Source organism: Carcharodon carcharias, chromosome 9 (assembly GCF_017639515.1).
Source record: "Carcharodon carcharias isolate sCarCar2 chromosome 9, sCarCar2.pri, whole genome shotgun sequence".
NCBI lineage: Eukaryota > Metazoa > Chordata > Chondrichthyes > Lamniformes > Lamnidae > Carcharodon > Carcharodon carcharias.
The window spans coordinates 103,297,165-103,325,082 of NC_054475.1; the positions used below are offsets into that span (position 1 = coordinate 103,297,165).

General features: G+C 41.8%; 1 protein-coding gene across 1 annotated transcript in view; it reads right to left on the reverse strand.

The window, feature by feature from the left end:
* LOC121282452 (amine oxidase [flavin-containing]-like) overlaps positions 1 to 27,918 on the reverse strand; it is a 75,897-nt gene that overhangs the window by 36,665 nt on the left and 11,314 nt on the right. The window contains exons 2-7 of the mRNA XM_041196158.1: positions 22,622 to 22,716; positions 17,637 to 17,774; positions 5,370 to 5,474; positions 3,581 to 3,672; positions 1,387 to 1,528; positions 73 to 222 (exon numbers count right to left, since the gene is read on the reverse strand). Of these exons, the coding sequence (XP_041052092.1) occupies positions 73 to 222; positions 1,387 to 1,528; positions 3,581 to 3,672; positions 5,370 to 5,474; positions 17,637 to 17,774; positions 22,622 to 22,716 (722 nt within the window). The remainder of the gene's footprint in view (positions 1 to 72; positions 223 to 1,386; positions 1,529 to 3,580; positions 3,673 to 5,369; positions 5,475 to 17,636; positions 17,775 to 22,621; positions 22,717 to 27,918) is intronic.

Genomic DNA, 27,918 nt, shown 5'->3' on the forward strand with positions numbered 1-27,918 from the left:
AATCAAAGAACTTGATTGACACAACTGGTGTTCTTCAGTACAACATTCACATGTAATCATTTGCTCACACACCTCATATTCCTCTCCTTGCAATGTCTCCACACGGATGGTCCCCTCAATTTGTTCCACTCTCACCACTGGCCTGTTCAGCTTCACATTATCCTTCATTCTCTCAGCCAGACGCTCACTAATTTGCCCCGAACCACCAATAAATTTCCTTTCCTGATGAAATTAAAGGCTAAGTTCAATGTGCTGCATCTTCAAAGAAAAATCAAGGTAAAAGCAGTAGCATTAAATGCAAACAAAACAGCTAAGATATTGCTACGCTCAGCATCAGAGAACAGAGGAAACATTTTTCACATAGAGGATTGTGAGGCTATGGAATGCACTACATGTAACAACACTTTATATAGGTGGAACGATGATAAAGGGCTGGAAATAAGGTAGATAGATGGGATTAGGACTATTCCTTGCCTGGACAATAAATACCACAATGGGTTGATTGGGCCAAGAAACCCATTTCCATGTTGTAAACCTTTATAAATTCTATGTAAAAGGATGCCAAGATGCAGTAATACACTGTCATACCCAAAGCATTATGGCAACATAAGATCCTGGGTACACCTTGACTTTGTGGTGTGGAGTAAAACAGGTCATAATGGATTGGCAGCCTGTTTTACATCCCAATTTTTATTTCCATTCACTCCAATTGGCACTCGCTCTTATTTGTGTTACACTATTGCACAAAATCAACACTTACCTCCCTAGGTGTATGTGAGCGATCTAATAGTCAACATTTCAGCAACTCAAACATCGTTTCCTGACCTTCTTGACCAAAATTGCAAGGATTTCTATTTAGATGGTTCTTATAATGTGAGCATTTGTCACACTCAACTTCAGGAATTATCAATAGTCTAGAAATTATTGTCGGCAATACAAGTCGTCAAACATTTAATAGTCAAACATTTAATGATCTTAAACTAGAATGTTTTGTGTTAATTACTTGTATGATATTATCACCAATAATAATTACTAGGTTAATGTTTCACATTGGTTTGAATCTGTAACACACTCGAGAAGGTTAGTGTCAGTGTAAAGTCAAACCCGCTTTGAAATGATGCTAAAAGTGGAGCATAAATCAGGTGAATGAACCTTAAAGTGATGTGGAATTATAAAGTGATTACATTTTTATTCAATCTCGGTAAAGAATTTAAAGTTCGAAGCTAAGGAATTGTCACAATTCTGTTTTGAAAGTGGCCACCAAATACCTTTATTGGATTGAAAATATCAATTCATAAAATTAATCAAGTGAATCTGACAGGATTTTCTGTGCGGTATTAATTGTCTTAAGTGACAGCCCCTGAAACTCTAAGGAACATCTCAAACCTGGCCTCCATTGGTGGTAGAAAATATCCTCTTTGTCCCTCCACACTGTCTCACATACCACAGAAACCAAAGAGCAGAGACTTCATAAGGCTCGGAAGTGACATTGACGTTGACAAAGAGTGTTGCAAAGTCTCTCGCCACCCTGCATTTAAACACATAGGGTAAAGGCTCCTGGTTAAAGTATGCAATAACCTTCCACTGCACTTTACTGTTTACACCATCCTATCTTAAACAGGACCAAATGTGTGGTAGAAATAAAAGAGGCAATTTAAAGAAAATTAATTCCCTCCCCATTTTTTATTACCAACAGTTTTACCTATAAAACTCCTGCATCTTCAGAGAAGGCCATTATTATCACCCCACACCAAGAGCCCTGGCGTTCAATCTCAAGTGGAAGGTCCCACATGTGTTTTAAAAGAATATGGATTGGTGCTTTTTTTCTCTTCTGGAGACTGATCAAGATACCTAATGTGGAATAATTCAATAAAATAGTTTTGAAGAAGCACCACTAGATTGGTTCCTGGGATGAGAGCGTTGTCCTATGATACGAACATAGGAATTAGGAGCAGGAGTAGGCCACTCAGCCCCTTGAGCCTGTTCTGCCATTCAATAAGATCATGGCTGATCTGAATGTGACCTCAGCCCTACATTCCTGTCTACCCCCAATAACCTTTCACTCCCTTGTTAATCAGGCCCTGCCTTAAAAATATTCAAGAGCTCTGCTTCCACCTCCTTTTGAGGAAGAGAGTTCCAAAGACACAACCCTCTGAGAGAAAACAAAATCTCCTCATCCCTGTCTTAAATAAGCAACTCCTTATTTTTAAACAGTGACCCCTAGTTCTAGATTCTCCCACAAGAGGAAACACCTTCTCCATATCCACCCTGTCAGGACCCCTCAGGATCTTAAAGGTTTCAATTAAGTCACCTCTAACTCTTCTAAATTCCAGCAGATACAAGCCTAACCCTGTCCAGCCTTTCCTTGTAAGACAACCCGCCCATTCATGGTATTAGCCTAGTAAACCTTCTCTGAACTGCTTCCTATGGGTTTGCATCTTTCTTTAAATAAGGAGACCGATACTGTATTACAGTACTCCAGATGTGGTCTCACCAATGCCCTGTACAACTGAAGCATAACCTCCCTACTTTTGTAATCAATTCCCCTCACAATAAATGATAATGTCAGTTAGCTTTCCTATTTACCTGTCGTACCTGCATATTAACGTTTTGTGATTCATGCACAAGGACACCCAGATCCCTCTGAATCTTAGACCACTGCAGTCTCTCACCATTTTGGTAATAAGCTTCTTTTTTATTCTTCCTGCCAAAATGAACATTTTCACACTTGCCCACATTATACTCCATTTGCCAGATTTTTACCTACTCACTTAACCCATCTATGTCACTTCGTAGCCTCCTTACATCATCTTCACAATTTACTTTTCTACCTATCTTTGTGTCGTCAGCAAATTTAGCAACCATTCCTTCGGTCCCTTCATCCAAGTCATTTATATGATGAGGGATTGAGTAAACTGGCCCTCTACTCTCTGGAGTTTAGAAGAATAAGAGGTGATCTCTTCTGGAGGGGCTTAATAAGTTAGACACTGAGAGGTTGTTTCCCCTGGCCGGGGAATCTAGAACACGAGGTAATCTCAAGATAAGAGGTCAATTATTTAGGACTGAAATGAGGAGAAATTTCTTCACTCAAAGGGTTGTGAGTCTTTGGAATTCTCTGCCCCATAGGGTTGTGGATGCTCCATTGCTGAATGTACTTCAGGCTGGGATAGATGGATTTTCAATCTCTCAGCATATCAAGGGATAGGGGGGAACAGGCAGGGAAGTGGAGTTGAAGCAGAGGGTCAGCCATGATCATATTGAATGGTGGGGCAGGCTCGAGGGGCTATACAGTCTACTCCTGCTCCTATTTCTTAAGTTCCTATAAAATCTTTGTTATTCCTGGTAATGTGATTCCATGATCCTGATTGGCATTCTGATATCTTTTATCTCAACAGGTACAAAGCTCATGAAAAAAATAAGATACAGGCTGTTTACAGAAGATAGTTACAATTCAGGTCAGTTATGCTTGGCTATCTTCAGGATGATCCTGAATTCAACTTCTTGAAACTGTAGACCCTTGAGGGATCAGGGGATCATTGTCACTAACTGTTAGCCACCTAGGCCATCAGGAGCAACGTACCTTGTCCAGCAAAGTTTGTCAATTAACTCTTTCATGGTCATGTTATCCCACTCCATTGCAAGTTCAGCACTCCATGGTGCATCTGCAGGAATCTAAAAGTATTAAATTTAAAATCATTACAATATGCAGACAACAGGGGGTTGAGTCAGCAAACTGTCTCTTCACTTCTAAAATTTGCTTAGTGAGAAATGAACAAAGACCTCCAACTTTGGTATATTATTCATGTTATAACATTCTTCTCAGGGATATAAATCCTGCCAAGACAGAAAGCAACTGGCCTCAAAACTGCAGCAGTGCAGGGGGGCAGAAGTCAGAAATAAAGCTTTTGTGGGCCAGGAATTTCTGGCAGAGCCAAGATTCTGCTGGAGAAGTGTACTGGTCTAAACTCTGTTCTGGTTCAGACAGACTGAGGTGCCTGTCTTCACAATAGCAGCCACAGGCAAATGATGGAGCTAGGAGAACATTGTATAACCTCTGCTTATCCATTTCCCTTTGAGAATGTATGCAACTGTTTAACAGGCTCAATTTGGCAGGACCATTTCATCAAGGCAATTGGAATTGATTAAAGGGAACTGAGATTGTTTATGACCATCTCTTGGGGCCTGCAGCAAGCTTTGGAAAATTTTACTCAGTTTATGCTCAGGAAGCCTTCATTACTCTTGGAAATTATTCAATTTCGCAATCACTGAGCTAGGATCTGAGGGCTGTATGATAGACTTCTGAATGGGAATCACAATTTACAGGATCTGTACTAGAGTTGCCATCTGTGATTAAATGTATTCCTGAAGGTTTCATCACATGTCTTTCCCCCATGCTCCAGCCATTAGTCCCCCAACACCTCTAACTTATGGCCCAATGCCTTCCCACACCAGCTGGAAAGCAAAAAGATGCATTACCCAATTGGATGATGCTTGATGCCAAACAACATCTTTCCCCCCATTTTCAATGTTTCGATCCGGTAAAAAGAAAATTACGAAAAAAGACAACCTATTTTAATGTCGCTATGATTTTCTCCAGGGTTGTATATAGCAGTGTCCTGGAGATTGAATTTCAATTCCTGGAAACTCCGGGCTAACCCTGGAAGATTGGCAACCTTAATCTATACACTGAAGGGGAAAGAGGAGTTGGAGGCCATAAAGGAAACCAGGTAGCACCAGGCAAGAGCCTGATCATCCTAACACTATCCATCCAGTAGGACCCATATATCAATCTGTGCGTCCCAACACACTTCTCAGGAGCTCTGCCTCATGTGGCTGCATTTCAATCACAGTGCAGACAGCTCTCACTGTGGTACAGAACATGACCACAGCTGTTGAATTTTATGCCACTAGTTCATCCCAGGGAATCACAAGAGGATTTTTGACTTAAATTCCATCAGTTCAGTGAATTTGTTGTGCCTTCCCCTGTAAAACATGACAACAATGCCAGGGTGTTTCAGTCCATTCAATTTGATACTGTCCCCAAACAGATGACTCAGTGGGCCCTCAAATGTTTCAGAATTGCCAGATTCCCCAGGATTGTCAGGGCTGTTGATTGCATCCTTATGTCACTGTGTTCCCCAGATGTAAATCCCAGATTTATATCAATCAGAAAAATTTCAATCAGCTACAAGATGAGCCAAGTATCTGTTTAATGACCAGCACAGGTTAGAAGAGCACGTCTTCTGATCTCACTAACTACATATCCACATGAAAGACAAGAAGGGGAAATGTGGCACTGACAGACAGGAAAATAAATGTATGTGACCTTTCCAACAAAGAATACTTTCAGAAAGAAGCAAGCTTGTCACCTTCTTTCCCATTTCATCCAAAGTTCTCCAGAGGTTGTTGTAATCCAAGTAAGCAATAGGGTTCCACACAGGAGGAAATGGCCCATTAAACGGGTAAGACCTTCCCTGCAAAAAATGATGGCAAATGCAACAGAAACTTCAATTCAATGTGTTGGATATATATCCATTACTCAGATATACCCTGTATTGTACTGGATATGCATCTATTACTTAGACATACCCTGTTTGCATTGAATATGTGTATGATACTCAGGGATATAAAGTATTGTGCTGGTTACATACCAATTTATCCATTATTATGTTGGATGGATACTTGTTATTCAAGAATACACCATGAAGCACTGATTATGTACCCAACCCTCAGATATAGCATCGCTATGTGTATCCATTATGCAAGAGATACACAGTACTCTGCTGGATATATACTTGTTATCAGAGAGACCCAGTACATAATATATTTATTGTTCAGAGATTCTCGTTACAGCACTGGATATGTAATTATTATTCAAAGATGCAGAATATAACATCAGATATGTACCTATTACTCAGGGATTCAGAGTATTGCACTGGATATGTACCTGCTGCTCAGAGGATCTCACTACAGCACTGGAAATGTATTCATTACTCTGAGATACAGTATTTTTCAGTGTCCTATTCATATCAACTTTTAACTGTTTCTGATCCATGCTAATACATGCTCATAAAATGGAACTTGCATTCCTCCAAAGGCTTAATGGGTAAATTGAACACATGATATATTACAAAGCCACAAAGACTAGAAAGCCCCAGGTTTTATTTGCAGTCTGAGTTGAGGTACCATATCTTCAGGACAACGGTGAACTGTAATTCACTTTAGTGCCCTTGGGTTATGGAGGGGTGGAGTGAAGTCAACATTTCCACTTACAGCAAGAGTCAACAGGCTAAAAATTGAATTGCTCCTCTTTTTGGGAGCCTGGGTCAGGATGTGCAATTATCCTACACTCAGGGCAGAATTTTCTTTGCCCGCTAGCATGGGCATGATAGGTGGCATGATTTGACAATATGACGCGATCGGTTTCATGACGGTGGGAAGGCAGGTCGCGAATGTCCGCTCAGCCCGCTAATGGCGGGCCACGTTTCCCACTATCAGTCGTCAGGATCTCCATCAATTGTTATACATCAGCATATCATTATCAGGCTATCCCGCCAGGCTCTTGCTCCCCCGCTGGATCATCCGTCCACATTGGTGGGAAAGCACACCGACATGTTTCACAACAGCACACGGACGACATGCACTTAGTGGCCTGCATTTTGGGTGAACGGTGGTGGGCGGGGGTTGAGCACAAACAACGTTCTGCAGAGCTCGCCAAGGTCGCCTGTTGCATTGCAGGCTTCAGGGGCACCAGGGTGTCAGTACAGGAAAAAGACACCCAACATTTCAATGCTGCAGGGAAAGCTCAGGCTGTGCTGCCATGAAGGCTCAGATTTCTGTCATTATGGCTGCGCATCTCAATGCTCAAAGGGGCTTTCAGGTGCTCACAGCTATCCAACAATCTGTCCTCCAAGAGATTACTAGGACTATCGAGGCACCACACCAGGGGAGTGCAAGTGTTTTCATGAAGCATGGACCTCTCTCAGGTGACAGCATTTTCATGGGGATTTTCAACTACTCTGATATTAATTGGATAGAAAAGGTAGGTAAAGGGGATAAGGGGATGGAGTTCCCACAAATTGTATAGGACTCTTTTCTAACCCAATACATAAAGAGTCCAACAAGGGAAGATTTGCTATTAGATCTAGTAATGGGAAATGAACTGGATTAGATAAGGGAATAAAAAATAGGGGAACATCTAGGCAATACTGACCATGATATAATATTTTTTAAGATGATGCTAGAGAAGAATATAAGTACGATGAAAACCAGGGGCAGAACTTTTAGCCGAGCTGGTGGGTGTGTGCCCAACCTGTTCGAGCGTAAAATGACGCACGATATTTCAGTCGGCGGGCACATGTGGGAGTCAGCAGCACACCCACCGATAATTAGCAGGTCTATTAAGGCCATTAAAGTAATAATTAAATGGGAGTTTTCACTGCCTGTCCAACCTTCGCGACTGCTCCTGGGCCCACTCACTGCACCCGCCAATGAGGTAAAAATCCTGCCCCAGATTACTAGATTGGAGAAAAGATGATTTTGAGGAGCTGAGAATAGAACTTGGGAAAATAAAATGGGCAACAATATTGGTAAACAACAATGTAGAACAACCATGGGAAACATTTAAAAAAGTGTCCAACAGAGTGCTGGAAAAATATATTCCACTAAAAGGGAGAAAAACAAACTAAACACCCAAGGGACTCCATGGATGAATAAAGATCTAAAGGAACATTAGAGGATTAGGAAAGAGGCATATGTTAAGTACATAAATAGCAGACAAGTGCAAAATAAAAGAGAAGATGAAGAGATTAGGAGAAAAGTTTAAAAAAAAATAGAATCTATGAAATTACATTATCAAAGGACATAAAGCAAAATGGTAAAATATTTTACAGGCGCATCAATAAAACAAAGGAAGGCTGTGATGGGAATAGGAACATAATGCCACAGGTAATGATAGATAGCAGAAATATTAAATAATTATTTCACTTTGATATTTACCAGGGAGAGAGAATAAGAATATTATATCATGGTCTGTATTGCCTAGATGTTCCCCTATTTTTTATTCCCTTATCTAATCTAGTTCATTTCCCATTACAACATAGAATAATGAGATGAGAACCATAGAACCATAGAACCATAGAAAAGTTACAGCACAGAAGGAGGCCATTCGGCCCATCTTGTCCATGCCAGCCCGAGGACACCCAGGTGCCATTCCTAATCCCACCTTCCTGCACCCGGCCCACAGCTCTGTAGTTTACAGCACTTAAGGTGCAGATCTAGGTACTTTTTAAAAGAGCTTAGTGTTTCTGCCTCTACTACCAACTTGGGCAGCGAATTCCAGACACCCACTACCCTCTGCGTAAAAAAGTTCTTCCTCATGTCCCCCCTACACATTCTGCCACTTATCTTGAATCTATGTCCCCTGGTTCTAGAATTCTCCAGCAAGGGAAACAATTTTATCCTGTCCACTCTATCTATTCCCCTCATAATTTTGTACACCTCAATCAAGTCACCTCTCAGCCTTCTTTGTTCTAAGGAAAACAACCCCAACCTATCCAATCTTTCCTCATAGCTACACTTTTCTAACCCTGGCAACATTCATGTAAACCTCCTCTGCACTCTCTCCAGAGCTATTATGTCCTTCCTGAGAAATTAGATAAGTGCAGTTAAAATAAAAAAGGGGGTGCATTGAATAAACTCATAGGGTTTAAAATAAAAAGAATGCATCCATAAATTTTAAAAGAATCTAGGTAAGAGATAGCTGAGGCATTATTAAATTATTAAACATATTTAATAATTCATTAGATAAAAGGTGCAGTGCCAGAGGATTAGTGAATAGATAAAGTAATTTCTTTATTTAAGAATTGGGACAGAACATACCCAGACTGGCCAGCTTAAAATCAGTGGTTGGAAAAATAATGGAGTACTTGCCAGAAGAGAGAATAGAAGAACATCCAGAAATCAGAAATATAAAAATCAAAATCAGCATAGGTTTCAAAAGTGAAAAACTTGCTTGACCAATCTTATTAAATTTTTTGAAGAGGTACAGAGATAATAGACAATGGTAATACAAGGGATGTATAAGAAAAGGACATAAGTATGATAAAAAAACAGGGGCAGAATTGTTAGCCGAGTGGCCGGTACGCACCCAACCTGTTCGAGCGTAAAATGACACACGATATTTCGGTTGGCGGGTGCATGTGGGAGTCAGCAGCGCGCCCACCGACAATTAGCACCTTCAATAAGGTGCCCCATAATAGACGATTGAATAAGGTCAGATAATGTCAAATCAGGGGACAACTGGCAGGATGGATTGCTAGCTGGCTACAAGACAGAAAACAGAGAGTTGGAGTAAAGGGCAGTTATTCAGAATTGCAGAAAATAGGGAGTGGTGCTCCACAAGGATCAGTGCTGGAACCACTGCTGTTTACAGTTTGCATTTTAATGATTTGTACATCAGAATCAAAAACATAATTTCTAAATTTGCAGATGACTCCAAGTTGTGGGAGGATAGGCAATATTGAGGAGGGCTGCAACAAGTTACAGGAGGACATTAATAAATTTGCAAAATGAGCAAATATTTGGCAAATGAAGTTCAACACAGACAAATGTGAGGTAGCACATTTTGGCAGGAAGAATAGGGAGGTCACTTAATACTTGGAAGGTACAAGTCTAGATGGGGTAGAGGAACAAAGGGGTCTCAAAGTCCAAAACACCAGTTGCACCACAGGTCAGCAAGACCATAAAAGGACAAGCCAAGCACTAAGCTTTCTAGAGAGATAGAATTGAATAGTAGGGGAGTTATACTAAATCTGCATCAAACCTTGGTTAGACCACATTTAGAGGACTGAATGCAGTTCTGATCACCATATTATTAAAGGCTTCTGGAGGCACAGGAGAAGGTGCAGGGAAGATTTACAAGGATTATGTCAGAAATGTGTGGGTATACCATCAAGAAAGAATCGACAGGTTGGGTCTCTTTTCTCTTGAAAAAGGGTTAAGGGGTGAAAATAAGGAGGTCTTTAAATTTAATGAAGGTTTTGATAGAGTGAATACAGAGGAAATGTTTTCTCTTGTGGGGAAGTGCAGTCACCAAGGAATCCAACAGGAAATTCAGAAGAAAGTTCTGTACTCAAAGGGTGGTGGGAATGTGAAACTTGCTACCACAGGGAGTGGTTGAGATGAATAGTATAAATGCATTTAAGGAGAATCTAGACAAGCATATTAGGGAAAAGGGAATAAAGGGTTATGATGATAAATTCAGATAAGGAAAGATGGGAGGTTGAGCTGAATGGCCTATTTCTGTGCCATGTATCCTTTCTGATCCTATATAATATAATTTGAAAACAAACTACCTCCTGAGTTCTCACAACGATAATCAAGTCCAGCGATCAGTATTAAGGTGATTTTAAAGATGACCGGGATCAGTGCAATTGAGAACGAAGGCAGACAGGAAGCTCTCCGTCCCTCTGCAACTTTCAAATCTCATTTATAAAATCAGAGGAAGTCTCCCACCTAAGCCGTCAGGAAGATCTGGGTGGCCAGTGGCTGGGAATGGGATTTCACATGTCAAAAGGCCATTTCCAGGTATCTGAATGAACAGTCCCCAGCAGTAAATGTTTGGGATGTTGTTTAAAAGTGGAGGGAAGCCTGGGGCAGGGGAGGCTTCAGGTTTCCCTCTGCAACACAGAAGAACATTCACGTTCCTCCTGACCCATAAAGAAACCAATAGTTTTTTTTTATGCAGCTTGCCTTTCTAGGCCTCTTCTGACCCAGCAGAATTCACTGCCTAACAGGTTTGGCCTGGTTTTCGCTGGGTCGGAGAGATTATAATTCATCCCTGCATCTAAAATATGGAAACATTGGAAACATAAACATTTTTTCTGTTATCGTTTTGTAATTTGTACAATAATGTAAGAAAATGCAAGGATGACATTTATTGTTTGTGAAATGAATCCTTGGTAGCACTGGAACACTGGTCAAACAAATCTATGCTTGTGCTCTCTCTCAAACAGGAACAAAGGCCAATTCCAAAGGCAACAGGATACAGACGCTAATCAATCAGAAATTTCAACAATGTTATCATCATAAATGTCACCGTACATGACGTGGCATCAGCTGTAGCATCTTATCAGTGGATACAGTGAGCAGGAAGTCTCCAGCTCCTTGGCGAACACACCATGAGCCTGCCTGGAAACATGAGACTCTATAATACACAGCAGGGAAACAGCAGCTCAGAAAGGAGATCAACTCCTGTTTTCACTGCTGTAATATAACTCCACATCCCAATATAGCTACTGTCCATGGTTTACATCCTAACTATTCATCACGGAGGGGCCATAATGTCGCTTGCGCTAATTTTACTTCTGTATTGTGTTTTTTATTCATGTTCATGCATAGAAAACATATAAACAAGTTTTCACTGATGCCACGTTATCACAGTCGTTGACACAGTGTCAGGGCTTCAGGGTTCAGCCAGCCAGTCACATAGTGACAGACATTTTATAGGGCTCAGATGGTCAGTCACAGACTATTGTAGATTTTGGTTATTTTGACAGCAGTGGTGTAAACTAGAACAACAGGCGAGGGCTGAGCAACAGCATCAAAAAAAGCTGAGAAGTCAAGAACAGCCTGACATGCTTTGTGAAATCAAGAGGTTACACAGGTTTAAAACTTAAGAGTTAGATATTCACTTGTATCAATGAGAAAAAATATTAGTACTTGAAAGATTGAAGGGAATTGTAAATGCTGATGACATGAAATTGATGCTGCATTTCTAGGGGTGTTTGGGAGCATAATACCCCAGAAAACGTCAATGTTTTACATTAATGAATGCTTTCTGGTACATTTTAAGCACTTATAATTCACACTTAATATGTTTTATGTAATATGTAAAGGCATTATTTGGATTTTAGCAGTACACACAGGCCATGTTTGATACCTTATAATAGGCATTTGTAACCTCCCCTCTTTGTTGTCAGTGCTGATAGCCATATTGTACGTTAGTATATTATACTACTATATTCAGTACACAGAGGTCACAATCCTGGCGAGTAGCATTGAACACAGCATGTAGAGGAGACAGAAACACACTCTGGTATCTTTATCACTGAATTTACTCAGCTGTGGGACTTGGGTACAGGAGGTAGGGGGAGAGATGCACTAATTTTTGTCAGCAGGTACTGATGCATGGACTAAAATGCTTCAAAATGCTGCACGAAACATTGACAGTAGGCATGTATGCAGTAGGATAGTACTATCAAGGCATACATTGAATCATTCACACAAGAAACTACACTTTCATAAGGTTCAGTCACAGCAAGGAGCTTGAGTAGTGTAGGATTCAATCAATCATGCCATAACAGACTGTTATCATGAACAACCGGTCAGTCACTATATTGTATATCGGAACTATATCGTATAAAACCTAAATTCCATGCTTATAAAATAGTGCAATACACCAAAGGCAGAATTTTACGACCCACGGGCAGGTGTGTGCCTGACCCGATCAGGCGTAAAATAGCACGCGATGACATCAGACAAGTGTCCCGATGTCATTGCGCACTCGTCATTGCGGGCGCTTGCATGAGTCAGCAGCACACCCGCCAACAATTAAGAGGCCTATTAAGGCCGTTAATGGGTTAATTAAGTGCGATTTTTCATTGCCCGTCCAACGTTATGGTGGGCGGGCGGGCGAATCTGCCAAGCAGCCTTTGGAGCTTTGAGGAAACCTCATCCACAGGCGAGATGAGGTTTCCGATAATCATTTAAAAAAATGTTTTGCCTGGATTTTTATAATCTATATGTTCATGTGAAGAAGTCTGATGTGTGGACATTTTTTCCTGCATTTATAAATCTTTATTTCATGGTTTAAAATTCTACAGCTCCCTGAGGCAGTTCTCTGCCTTCAGGGAGCTTTCCTTCCACACTCCCCTGTGCCCCGCACTGACTTCAGTGCTCACCCTCCTCCCACCCCCATCCCGACAGCGCTGAGCCTTTCAGCGCACGTTTCATGCTAGCTGGCCGTTACTTGGCCAGCCAGTGTGAAATCGCAGTGGGCGGCTGATGGCGGCTGCCGGCCCATTATCCCGGCCTCTCCCGGGCCTGCCCACTGTGCCTGCCCAACAACCCGAAAACCCTGCCCCAAGTGTTCATTACAGGGCAGGTAAAAGCATCATTTATGAGGAGAACATATAAAAACATGCAATACACATAAGAAAGTAGCAATTGTGTTAGCGCATTGTCAAATTACATGTGAGATCAGCTGGTGTTATATGATCATCTCTTGTGTACTGATATACACTCAGACCTAGATGTATTTTGGGGCAGGTATTACTCAAATAGATAATCCTGTAAGAGCCAGTAAATGCAATCAGTAACTTCTAAAGTTTATAGCCTGATATCAGTACGCCCAAACAGATGTATTAAAGATGACAGCCTACCTTCAGGAGCTTTGCTTTTGCGGTGTATCTATGACAACAAAAGCAAAATACAAGCCAAAAAGGGCAATCTCTCTTTGGAAAACCGTAATAGAAGCACATTGCCATTTATATCAAAAGAAGATGAAAATACTAAGCATTTTATCAATAGTTAAAATGAAGAATACTAAAAGCAGGCAAAAGTAGAATATAAGAAAATTTCCTGCTGGGTTTAATAGGCTGATAGCTGCTGTCACATTAACAATAGCTCATTGCCACTGTTTAACATAAAGATTAACATTTTGTCTCTACTGCAAAGTTCTAGGCCTGTATTTTTGCCTGTGAGTTGGGTGCTCAGAGTTGGGAGAATTCCCAGCTCCGCAAACCTGGCTTTAAGGGCTGGATTTTCACCGAGTTGGGAGCCCTTTAAAAAAAGCAGCCGTGATCCAATTCCCGACCCTATTCCCACAGTTTCTGATTTCCAGGAAGTCTTTTAAGGGTGCGGGCTGGTTCAAGTCAAAAGCCCCCAACCTGGACTCCCGATCTTGCCAGCTTCATTGTGAAGATAATCCTGTCCTAGTGCTCCACAATTTTCATGGAGTTGGTCCAGCTTATCAAAGGGTCGCAGTTCATTGCACCTCAGAGGTGATGTAAACCATAATCTGCAGGATGGGACCTTTTGAAAGGGAAGTTGCTGAGCTATGCCATCCCAAACATTCTCTATGGACCCTCATGTTCCCATGCCAAGCTATGCCCCCAAACAACCCCTACAGCCCTTCATTTCCCCTATGCAAAATTATGCCCACTCCCAAGAATACTTAATGAAACTTGGCCGAGAGTACAGAAATCCATTAGTCTGTTGAAACTCCTGAGCCCCAGAGAAAACATTACTTGATTGACAGCTCTGGTTCTCTGGTCAATGCTGTCAATTTCACAATGTTCACTTACACACAATAAAGAGGTTTCAAGAGCATGTAGTTTCTGCTATTGATGCTTTAAAGGGTCTAGATGGTTGACACTTTTATTGGGCTGTAGTAAAAGGGAGTTTTTTTAAGTAAGCAACAAGTTATCAATGAACGACAGGTTTATGTCAACAGAGTGAAATACCAAGCAATGATTTTTTTTAAACACTCCAGACATTCTTTTCAAAGATTAAAATGGCAGGACTTTTACATGCCTTGACAGCTTGACAGCTCCCTTTGACAAGAGCTTTTGACAGTTCCTCTTGATACTTTTGACAGGTCCTCTTGATAGGTCCTCTTGACAAGTCACCTTAATAGGTCCTTTTGACAATCTTGACAGTTCATTTTGAGAAGTCTGCTAACAGTTCCAGTGAGCTTGACAGTTAATGAGCTTATGCAATTTTTACGCACATTCATGCCTAATTTTCACAATTCCAAAGGGCAGCTGGCCTTCCCCAAAGCTGTCCCAGGGCCAGATCCAAAGGGTTACCTTGCCTCTCCAAAGAAATGCATAAAGTTCAGACCTACTTTTACAGCTCTGCACACTTCAAGTTTCACACTCCTGGGCTACCAAATTCTGACTTCAGTGGAGGCAGTTGATGCTTTAAATGGTCAGCTGCTTCTGTGAATCATGCAGGCATGAAATGTGAACCACCCCATTCCTATCCCCATGAAAATGGGATGTGCCATGTTCGGCAGCGGGACTAACAATTTGTGGGCACTTCTGCCATTTTCACCACAATGGAGATGCTCTCCATCATGGTGAAAATCCAGGTGTTACAATTTAAAATAAGATTTTCACCTTTTACCAACTCTAGCAGTGTAGGATGTACCAGGCCTGGGAGTGGATCCTGGCTTGAATGCCAATGCTTTTTCTACCTTTGAAAATTCATCAATAACTTTTAGAATTAATGTCACAACATCATAAGTTAGAGAAATTAGTAATAAAATGCACTGATTTGTAAACTAGGCTTTTGCTGTTCTACTACATTTTAGAGATTTGCAGATTGCACACTTAAAAACAAGTCTGACAAAAATACTTTGGCTGTGTCAAGGAGGGGTAGGGAACGTAGTAAAAAATCCTCAGAGACACAAAGAATTCTCCCACTTCCTTTTTTACTGCTTCTTAATTAATTACATCTTTTAATTTCTTCAGTTTCGCCAATCTGGATTCATGTGCTGTTGAACAAGGACGTTCTAGGCTGTCAATATTTAATGGCCATTTATGCCATTTCTCTGGTATTCCTGTCAATCTCCCCTGAAGTTACGGTAGGACATCGGAAGATCCTGCCGTTGAAATTTTACCCCGGAGGATTTATCTTAGTGAAAGGTTTTTAAGACCGCCAACAATTTGTGTTCCAGCAGTGTAACACTAGCTTCTAGATTACTGAAGGCAACTCAGGCCAATCGGGGGCACTCTCAAGTATAGTTTAGAATTTCGTTGAGAGGCTTAAGACTTCTGCCATGCGAACACAAGGTAATGTCACCTTAGTTCAGTTTAAGTTATTCCTCTGCAGCAGGCTGGGATGTGGACAGGATATCTTGGCAATGTCCATATCTGCTACACCTAGGGCAGAATTTTTACCTAGTCAGGTGGGCATGGCAGACAGGCTCAGGAGTGGCTGCGCAACGGTCCACCACCCATGATCAGAACCTATTAATGGCCAGCCAGTGTGAAATATGTGCTGATAACCTCAACGCTGCCTGGGTAGGGGTGGGGGGAGCATAAGTGTGGAAGTGTGCGCATATGCGGGGGTGCACTCAGTGAAAGCTCCCTGAAGGCACAGAGCTGCCTCAGGGAGCTGAAGATTTTTGACATTAAAAATAAAGATTTCAAAAATAAGGAATACATGTCCCCTCTGTCACATGAGCAGGGGCATGTTAAAAATGAGTTTAAAATTTTTTTATTGTTTTTTTAATCACTGTTCGAAACCTCATCCTGCCCTTGAATGAGGTTTCACAAAAAATGCAAAGGCTGCTTCGCCTATTCGCCCGCCAGCCATAAGGTTGGACAGGCAGGGAAAATTTCACTTTAATTAATTGATTAATGATCTTAACAACCCTGTTAATTGTCGGTAGACATGCTATCGACTCCCATGCGTGCTTGCCAGCCGAAATATCGCGCGAGTGCGTGATGACCTCGGGATGCTCGCCCAACATCATCATGCGTTATTTCACACTCACACGTGTTGGGTGCGCACTCGCACACCGAGCTGAAAATCCTGCCCCTAAAGTCTATAATTTGCTTTAGGTGGTGTGCTGTCTACAGATGCCACTAAATGTCCATGCACACATCAAGAAAGCACATTCTGCCAATGACTGACTCCATGATAGTATCTGGAAGCATTGAGCTGGAGACTAAAATCGAACTCTACCAGTCATTGTCCTTAACTGCAATCTGATATGGGTAATATGTTCACAATCTGCTATAGGATGATGAAGTCACTTACTGCTTGGGCATATTCGAACAAACGAGGAGTCCACCAAAGGAGGACATTACCTATATCGAATTGTCATTGTGGACCTCAAGTGTCTTTGGTGAAGGGTTCCAGAGCTTTGATGTGGCACCTTTAGCAGACCCAGGGTTCTGCACCATACATCAGGGTGACAAGGACAATGTTCTGGCAGAGTTTGATTTAGTCTTCGGCTTAATGCCATGCTGCTTCCAGACACTATCATGGAGTCAGCCATAGGCAGAACTTGCTTTCTGGATGCATGCAAAGATATACAGTGGTATCCCTAGACAGCACACTACCAATATGAGAATTTTTCTACAGCCTTAAAGCAGATGTCATCAATGGTTGATTGGTGCTTCATAACATGTATCTGGTGCTGGTTGAAACATAACCTCAGTCTTGAACATACTAATTTGCTAAAACACTAAAAGTTTTTAGCAGCACTCACGAATTTGTTTGCCATAGCCTAGGTGCCTTAAGCTTGATGTGCACAGCTAGGGTATAGCCACCTGCATACAAAGGCTATCCGATTACTGCCTCTTTGGCTTTGGTGAAGGCAAATAAGTGCAGGTCAGAGGCTAGGAATTCTGCAGTAACTCACCTCCTGACTCCCCAAAGCTGTGAAGCTGTGAAGGCACGCAGTCTGGAAGGTTGAAATGTCCACCATATGCTATACTTAATGTCTACGTGTTGCAGCACCAGTGACAAAAAAACATGCAAAACAACTTCAATCTCAAGAACTACATCTCTTCTTTTCAACATCATATTTATAAAAATTAGTATGAAGTAGAATATTTTACCTTCACAAAATGAATCAGTTGTTCTTTTTCATTTACTTGGTATGTATTTATTCCCAGCTCCTTTGCTAATCGCAAAATACGATTTTGAGTGGGTCCAACGTATGCTCCTCCTAAGTCAACGTACTGGAACTCTGGACCCTATAAGGAATAATAATATCAATAACATTATGATCTGTAGCATTTTTCTTCTTAGTTTGTCTGCTATCCTGATGGCAAAGACTCCTGCTGATCTCGGTGTCAGTATCACTCTGCTACATTGAATTGCTATTTTGCAAGTGCAAGTCTAGGCAATATTTGGCAGCATTGGCGGAGAAGAATAGAGTTGACGTTTCAAGTCCTCATGACCCTTCGACAGAACTTGAGTTCAAGTCCAAGAAAGAGTTGAAATATAAGCTGCTTTAAGGTGTGTGTGTGGGGGGCGGAGAGAGAGAGAGAGAGAGAGGTGGAGTGGGGGTGTGGTTGTAGGGACAAACAAGCAGTGATAGAAGCAGATCATCAAAAGATGTCAACAACAATAGTACAAAAGAACACATAGGTGTTAAAGTTAAAGTTGGTGATATTATCTAAACGAATGTGCTAATTAAGAATGGATGGTAGGGCACTCAAGGTATAGCACTAGTGGGGGTGGGGAGAGCATAAAAGATGTAAAATAAAAATTTTTTTTTTTTCTTTTTCTCTTTTTATAATGGAAATAGGTGGGAAAAGGAAAATCTATATAATTTATTGGAAAAAAAAGAAAAGGAAGGGGGAAACAGAAAGGGGGTGGGGATGGGGGAGGGAGCTCACGACCTAAAGTTGTTGAATTCAATATTCAGTCCGGAAGGCTGTAAAGTGCCTAGTCGGAAGATGAGGTGTTGTTCCTCCAGTTTGCGTTGGGCTTCACTGGAACTATGCAGCAAGCCAAGGACAGACATGTGGGCAAGAGAGCAGGGTGGAGTGTTAAAATGGCAAGCGACAGGGAGGTTTGGGTCATTCTTGCGGACAGACCGCAGGTGTTCTGCAAAGCGGTCGCCCAGTTTACGTTTGGTCTCTCCAATGTAGAGGAGACCACATTGGGAGCAACGAATGCAGTAGACTAAGTTGGGGGAAATGCAAGTGAAATGCTGCTTCACTTGAAAGGAGTGTTTGGGTCCTTGGACGGTGAGGAGAGAGGAAGTGAAGGGGCAGTTATTGCATCTTTTGCGTGGGCATGGGGTGGTGCCATAGGAGGGGGTTGAGGAGTAGAGGGTGATGGAGGAGTGGACCAGGGTGTCCCGGAGGGAGCGATCCTTACGGAATGCTGATAGGGGGGGTGAAGGGAAGATGTGTTTGGTGGTGGCATCATGCTGGAGTTGGCGGAAATGGCGGAGGATGATCCTTTGAATGCGGAGGCTGGTGGGGTGATAAGTGAGGACAAGGGGGACCCTATCATGTTTCTGGGAGGGAGGAGAAGGCATGAGGGCAGATGCGCGGGAGATGGGCCAGACACGGTTGAGGGCCCTGTCATTTTAACACTCCACCCTGCTCTCTTGCCCACATGTCTGTCCTTGGCTTGCTGCATTGTTCCAGTGAAGCCCAACGCAAACTGGAGGAACAACACCTCATCTTCCGACTAGGCACTTTACAGCCATCCGGACTGAATATTGAATTCAACAACTTTAGGTCGTGAGCTCCCTCCCCCATCCCCACCCCCTTTCTGTTTCCCCCTTCCTTTTCTTTTTTTTCCAATAAATTATATAGATTTTCCTTTTCCCACCTATTTCCATTATAAAAAGAGAAAAAGAAAAAAAAAATGTTTTTTTTTACATCTTTTATGCTCTCCCCACCCCCACTAGAGCTATACCTTGAGTGCCCTACCATCCATTCTTAATTAGCACATTCATTTAGATAATATCACCAACTTTAACTTTAACACCTATGTGTTCTTTTGTACTATTGTTGTTGACATCTTTTGATGATCTGCTTCCATCACTGCTTGTTTGTCCCTACAACCACACCCCCACTCCACCTCTCTCTCTCTCTCTCTCTCTGCCCCCCACACACACACCTTAAAGCAGCTTATATTTCAACTCTTTCTTGGACTCGAACTCAAGTTCTGTCGAAGGGTCATGAGGACTCGAAGCGTCAACTCTTTTCTTCTCCGCCGATGCTGCCAGACCTGCTGAGTTTTTCCATGTAATTCTGTTTTTGTTTTTGTTTTTGTTTTGGATTTCCAGCATCCGCAGTTTTTTTGTTTTTATCTAGGCAATATTTGTTGACAAGCTATTTACAGTGTGGGCATCACAGGCAGGACAGATTCTGTTGCATGATATTTGCACATATATGCTTTCCAGCATAATCGGGAATCTTCTTCAGTTCAATGACACTGAGACCAGCTTTGAAAGCTGCAAATCAGCTAATGTAACAATAATCATTTGCATTCCTGTTTCTCTCCTGAGATGCAGAGAAATACCACAAGGAGCTTTACATTGAGGAGGCAGGCCTTAGCAGGAGGGAGTAAGGGAGAATAAAGAGAATTTGGCTGAAAAGGCATGCTTGGGAAGGTTTGTTAAAGCAGGGAGAGATGACAAGAAAGAAATCAAGGGAAGGAGGCCCAGAGCACAGTGATGGTGCTAGCACACTGAGAACAGAATTTTTATTAATTCATTGGATGTGGGCATCACTGACTAGGCCAGCATATTTTGCCCATCCTTAATTGCCCCCGAGAAGGTGGTGGTGAGGTCACTTCTTGAACCGCTGCAGCCCCTGTGGTGTAGGCGCTCCCACAGTGCTGTTAGGAAGGGAGTTCCACAATTTGATCCAGAGACAGTGAAGGAACAGTGATGTAGTTCTGAGACAGGATGGTGTGTGAATTGGAGGGAAACTTGCAAGTGGCGGAGTTCCCCTACGTCTGCTGCTGTTGTCCTTCTAGATGGTAGAGGTAGTGGGTTTGGAAGGTGCTGTTGAAGAAGCCTTGTTGAGCTGCTGCAGTGCATCTTGTAGATGATAATTGCTGCTGCCAATGTGTGTTGGTGGTGGAGGGAGTGAATATTTAAGGTGGTGGATGGGATGCCAATCAAGCAGGCTGCTTTGTTCTGGATGGTGTAGAGCTTCTTTTGTGTTGTTGGAAGTGGACTCACCCAGGCAAGTGGAGAATATCCCATCATGCTCCTGACTTACGGCTTGTAGATGGTCAGCAAGATTTGCAGAGTCAGGAGATAAGTTACTTGCCTCTTGTAGCCACAGTATTTATATGGCTAGTCTAGTTTAGTTTCTGGTCAATGGTAACCCGGGATTGTTCTAGTGAGGGAATCAGTGATGGTAATGCCATTGAATGTCAAGTGCGATAGTTAGATTCTGTCTTGTTGGAGATGGTCATTACCTGGCACTTGTGTTATAAATACCCAGTTAATAGTTCATAGTAATATTTTAGAGGTAATTTTTAGTTCTTGGATGATTAAAGTTTAACTGTAGAAAATGAGATAAATGTAACTAAAGCAACTTGAAGACTGCTACATCAAAAAGGTTGGGGTCATGTTGACTTAAGGGGTTAACAGCTGGAAAGGTTAAGATCACGAAACAGCAGATAGGCTTACTTAGCTGGAGAAGTGGAAACAAGGTGTCGACACTGCTTGCAAAGAAATGCAGCCGAGAGAGTTGTGTTGCTTTGGGAGTTAAAGTTACCATTAATTTAAAAGCATTCAGTGAGCTCTCGAGGGCTTTGTCTTCATGGAGATCGGTGGAGCTTAATCAAATTCTATGGTTTCAATTTATCTGTGTGTTTACTGGGGGAATGAATATTCTGCAGCAGGGGAAAAGGCCACACCAAAAATATGCTGTTGTTCACAGGCTCCTGGCAGCAAAAGTGTTGCTGTTGGCTGGCTTTGTGCAGCTGGGGCTCAGGGGAGCTAAGGTGGCAGAAGGTCACTGCCTCCTTGCTAGAAAGGGTTAGGGTTCAGAAGAAGCCTGGGAGCCACTTATAGCTTGGTGGAACTGGGGTTATTGGAACTTGGTGAAATTCAGGGCAGTGCCAGCCGGCTATTAAAGAGCTGAAATTGCACGAATAAATAGAGGCTGGGGTGCAGCCTCAGTAATCCAAGGGATGGAGTTTTGGGAGACGAGATTGAAACCCTGGAAGTGTGCAGTTATTGATGCCGTCCGAGTTGGAGCAGCTTTGAAGGAATTCAGAGGCTTGATATTTGAAAGTGAAAAGTTTGGAGTCCTGCATGAGGGACACAGAGTTTCAACGAGCTTGTTTGACTCAGTATTTGCTGATATCTGGGTGGGTTGATGAGAAGTCTGTGGGAACTGTCTTGGTTGCATTTACTATGTATTGTATAGTGTCATATGTTCAACCACGATTTGCCTGTTAATTCACATGTACCTCATATTAGCCCTGAATGTTAGAGCATAACATAGATATTGTAAATTATTTTATCTTTTTGACCTTATATGGTAAAGCTTAATTTTGTTTGTCCAAAACCCATGCAATCTTGTGGCTTTATTCTCGAAGCAAGTGTCTTGAATTTCAATATCAAGCCTCTGAATTCCTTCAAAGCTGCTCCAACTCGAACTGCCTCAATGACGGCACACCTCCCAGGGTTTCAATCTCGTCTCCCGAAATCTGGTTTTCAAGGAACTGCTCTATTACTGCCTGCATGGCTGACAAACTGGGCAAATAGGTTGTGCTATTGTTCAAACATGCAAGTGACTGCACTCTTAGTAGTTCCAATACTCACTTCCCTCTAGTTCCAACCTCAACCTTGCATAAAAGTATTAGAATTTGCATCAGTCCTTCTGAAGCATGTGTTGCAAGTACTTTTCATGGGCCACATTGCTAACCAAACATCCTTCACATTAGCCAGTGTATAACCTAATCCTCCACAGAACACGGCCCAGATACTGAACTACTCCTCCACAGAATATGTCCTGGGTCCTTTTGATTCCTGTAACCCAACTCCCAAATTAATTTCTGGAATATCTGCAACTCCTGAAACGTAGAAGTTGGAGTAATTTTCATGACTTACTTGAATAGTGTATGTTCTTCCACCAACACGATCTCTAGCCTCCAAAACCACCACTTTCAGGCCCCTCTCTGTTAGGAGTTTGGCAGCTGATAGACCTAGAGAATGAAGACAACAGGATAAGATAGGAACCAGGATCTGTATGCCAAGGGAAAGCCTGGACGTGGACCAGAAAATAAAGTTGCATCAAAACTAAATAATTTTGCATTAAAAGTCACCCCATGTTAATTCTTCAGATTCATCAGCTTCTCTGCATGATAGTCACAACAAAACAAAATGCTGTTGATCAACTTAAAATGGGCACACTTAGAATCAGGCTCAGGGCATTTGTGATCCTTTGTAGCAAGCCTAGAACCACACAGGAAAGTTTTATTTGTGATAACAGACTGGGACAATCTGGTCAATGGGCATCATCTAGGAAGTGTATAGTGTGGAAGATAGCTGGTGATAGCTGGTCTTCCATAAGCTTGATTGGATAATGCAAGGACATTCTTATTAAAATAGGACAATTTAGATATATCATTGAGAGGAAGGAATTAGTATGCACATCCTGTCGCTTTGTGACTCCACCCACTGGTCCTGCTAACTCTCTCTCCTTTTTCAAAGCTGCATGTTAAAATGTTTTTCTTTCAAAACACCAGCAAATTCAGTTCCAAAAATTACAAAATAAATCTGTCTGCATTGCAAGCACCTTTCACTTCCACTACCGGTAAACCTGAGAGCTTAATGATCTTTCACTGATATAAATCAATTCAAAGTCATCCATCTGCATTCAGTATAGCGCTTGCCTCCCACTCATTTCCGATATACTGACAGTACAATAAAGGTTTCTGAGATGATCTCTTCAAGCTATTGAGGTGTAAATCAATATATGTCAAAGTACAGCAGTAGAGCAGGAAATTACACGCCTTGGAGAGTGGATTGTAAACAACTAAACAGGAATGATTTCAGAACACCAGCTGTTGTTGCTGAACCTACACATCATGCAACTTGTTTAATTTGATTCATTTTACGAATGCAATATCCAGTTTCAGTAGCTCAATTATAATTAAAACTTTCAAAAGTAAATTTGCTTATGCATTGTCGAAAGCTTGTGTTGTCATTTGGTAAAATGCAAGTGAAGAAGTTAACAAAAATGTAAAATATGATCAAATATATTTTGTACATAACTTCTACCCTTATAAGTAATTTCAGTGGCCTCCTTTAATGGAGTGCTTAGGAGTTTTGAGCCATGCTCTAATACTGAAACATGCTCTTTTACATGTCCATACTGTCACATTCACTGCAAGGAAATCTTCTCACTGTAGCTGCGATACCTACTGCAGTATGGTCATGGCCTGGGCATGATGTTTCGCAATGCCTTCTTTTCTCATTTCTGATGATGCTACAGACTTATGAGCTCCAGATACTGACGTATAATGTGTCACAACGTCAACAACAACATGTATTTATATAGCACCTTTAGAGTAGTAAAATGTCCCAAGGCACTTGACAGGAGCATAACCAGACAAAAACTAACAACAAGCCAAAGAAGGAGATATAGAGGACCAAACACTCAGTTAAAGAGGTAGGTTTTAAGCAGCATCTCACAGGAGGGAGATGGGGAAGTGAAAAGTTTGCAAAGGAAGCTAGATGCAGGTTTGGCAAACATTTTTATGCCAGTCACTTGTGGATTTTGAGGCTTAAAGGTTTCTACATTTAGTGTCCTTGCTGGTTTATGGGCTGCAAAATCTTTGCTGGCTCTTCAAAGCTTCCTCTTCCTTTTACTCCTAATGCTTCCAAACGTCTCCTTTATAGTGTTGTTGCAGAAGCTTTAAAATTGGCCACCCTGCTGGAATACCCACCCCCAGATCAGTGAGCTGCCTTAGGGAACACGTGCCATACTCGCAGTTATCTGGGGAAATGTAAATGAGGCCTGACCACAATAATAGCATAGATGCTGATGCGCTTGGGTGGGCACATCACATGGTCTCCCCCTCACATGCCAAATATACCTTCAAGAAAAAAGATTTACCTCAGATCTCCCCAACCTCCTCTTTGTACATAGCCATGTAATACGTTATACTGATATACTGTGCTACAGAGTAGCAAGATATGTTTTCTCACATGCAAGTTCTCAGTGTTAGGCTGGGCATCAGGGCAAAGGCCCAAGTGCTCATTTAAATGGATGAAGGAAAATTGGCAGGCAACTCACTTTGTGTTTCTTGTGCACTCCTTGTGACTAGCCCAACAATGGCATTGTCAGAGTCCACTCTCTTGACCAGGAAATGTTTTGACACCTTTGAACTAGTTCTTTGGAACAATGCCTGTAAAAATCTCCTCTGAGATTTCTGTGAAATAATTTAGCGCAAAACATCAAGGAGAAAAACATGATTTCATATTTGGCTCATCCCATCTCATCAGAAACCTGAGCAACTTTTTATTATTCTAGCCCAAGAAATATTTTGGTCACAGTTTTAATTAAGATACTCCTTGGGGCAGAATTTTATGTCGGCGGGATTTTACGGTCCCTCTGATGTTAGTGGACTTTTGAATGGCTCGTCGCATTCGACAGCCCTGCCCCTTCGCACTGTATAACAAATCAAGCTGATACCTTTGAGAAACAATCTAGGCTATACTTTAATACCTGAAAGTTATAATATTGTATCTCCCTGCTCTCCACAGCAAGATAATACATCATCAATTCAAGAGCAAAAGGTAGAAATTTTTTAAACTTTGTTACATATGCAATGAAGTTAAGAATTATAAATCCATCTATCTACAATGGTCCAGTACAAATGTTGACATTTTCCACATGCCATATAAAATTTTCATGATCCTAGCTAGAAAGACAGTAGCAACTCTCCACTGGCTGGTTCCTTGGCCACTATCAGCCCTTCTGGAGTATGTGTGCTGTCCCATTTTCTCAGTGCTCTCTTCGCATCTTTCTTTTACACAGAAGCTGCAAGCTAAAGCCAAGGCTTGCAGCTCCTAAAAATATGTTTTTAAATTCCAAAATTAACAACAACAGCTTATATTTACATAGCACCTTTTAATGTAATAAAATGTCCCGAGACAATTCACAGGAGCTTTAAAAGACAAAGTATGACACAGTTACATAAGCAGATATTAGATCAGATGACCAAAAGATTGGTCAAAGTGGTAGGTTTTAAGGAATGTCTTAAAGGTTGAAAATGAGGTAGAGAGGCTTAGGTCCTAGGCACCTGAAGGCACAGCCACCAATGTTGGAGGGTTTAAAATCATAGATGCTTGAGCAGGCCAGAATTAGATAAACACAGATATCTCAGAAGGTTGTGTTGCTGGAGGAGATTACAGAGATTGGGAGGGGCAAGGCCATGAAGGAATTTGAAATCAAGGATGAACATTTTAAAATCAAGACATTGCTTGATCAGGAGCCAGCATAGGTCAGCGAGCACAGGGGTGATAAGGGAATGGGACCTGCTGTGAGTTAAGGCACAGGCAGCAGAGTTCTGAATGAGTTAATTTTAGGAGGTAGAATATGGGAGACAAGCCAGGGGTGCATTGGAATAGTCGAGTCTAGAGATAACAAAGGCACAAATGAGGGTTCCAGCATTAGATAAACTCAGACAAGAGTGGAATTGGGTGATGTAATAGGCAGTCTTAGTGATAGCACAAATGTGTGGCTGGAAGCTAATCTCAGGGTCAAATATAACACCAAAGTTGCGAACAGACTGATTTAATATCAGACTGTTGTCAGGGAGAGGGGTGGAGTCAATAGCTAGGGAACGGAATGTGGAGAAGGGTTCAAAAACAGTGGCTCAGCCTTCCAATATTTAATTGGAGGGAATTTCTGCTCATCCAGTACTGGATGTCGAATAAGCAGTCTGATAATTTAGCAACAGTGGAGGAGTCAACAGATGTGGTGGTGAGATAGAACTTGTGGAAACTAACTGTACTTTCAGATGATGTTGCCAAGGGGCAGCATGAAATAGGGAGCCAAGAATAGATCCTTAGGGGGTACCAGAGATAATGGTGTGGGAGGAGGAAGGGAAGCCACTGCAACTGATCCTCTGGTTATAGTTAGATAGATAAGAATGAACTAGGGAGGATATTCCCACCCAGCTGGACGAGTGGAGAGGCATTGGAAGATGATGGTGTGGTCAACCATGTTGAAGGCTGCAGACAGGTCGTAAAGGACAAGGAGGGAAACTTTGCACAGTCAGTCAGTTAGGTTGTCATTTGTGATGCTGATATGACCTGTTCTGGTTATGTGCCAGGGTAGAAACCCAATTGGATGGATTCAAACATGAAATTCCAGGAAAGATGGGCACAGATTTGGGAGGCAACAACATATTCAAGGACTTTGGACTTGAAGGGGAGGTTGGATTGGAAATGGAATGGTGGGTTGCAAGGGCAGTGGAGACAAAGTGTGTTTTTTTGAGGAGAGGGGTGATGATGGTAGATTTAAAGGAGAGAGGGGCAACATCTGAAGAAAGGAACCATTTACAATATCAGCTAATATGGGAACCAGGAGAAGTTGAGTTATCTGCAGTTTAGTGGGAATAAAATCAAAGGAACAGGACGTGGACAAAATGAGCTCAGAGAGGGCATAAAGGGAGATGGGAGTGAAACTAGAGAAAGATGTGGGTTCATAGATAGGGAATGGGAGAGCTTTAAAGGAAATTTGGCCCAGTGGGCTATTGGAATGGTGGGTGTGGCAGAGGCAACAGATCGACGGTCCCAATCTTAGTGACTAAGAAACTCATTAGCCCCTCATACTTATTGTTAGAGGTGAGGCTGGACAAGATGGGGTAGGGTTTTAATCAGACGGTTTGCAGAATACATAGTAGAATTGAAACAGAATAAACAAGCTGCTACCAACCTCACAAAGCCCCATGAACAATAAACAATGAATATTTCATACTTTTAAAGGTGACTAGAAAAGGTTTATTACTATAATTTTTCCCTTTGGGCATTTCCCATTAAAGTCTTAGGAGGTCTGCAAATTATTTCAATTTATGGTGTCTTATACAATGATATCATGGTCAACCAATCATAAGGAAATATATTGGTCAGAATTTTGTGGTAGTAATGATGGTAAAACTGTAAACTGTAAACTGATAGAAACTACTGGAGTCTGCTCATGCTCAGTTAAACATGGAAATCCAGAAGTTGTTTCTCCAAAGGGTGCGTTGTTTAAGATCCTCTCAGACTGCAATCAAGCAGAAATCACTTAATTGACAAGAACTTGACCTTTTACTTGCTGTAAAAACCCTTGGAAGTGTTACATCTTGTTGAATGAAGTGTAACCAGGGCCAGGATTTTTCAGTCAACGTGCA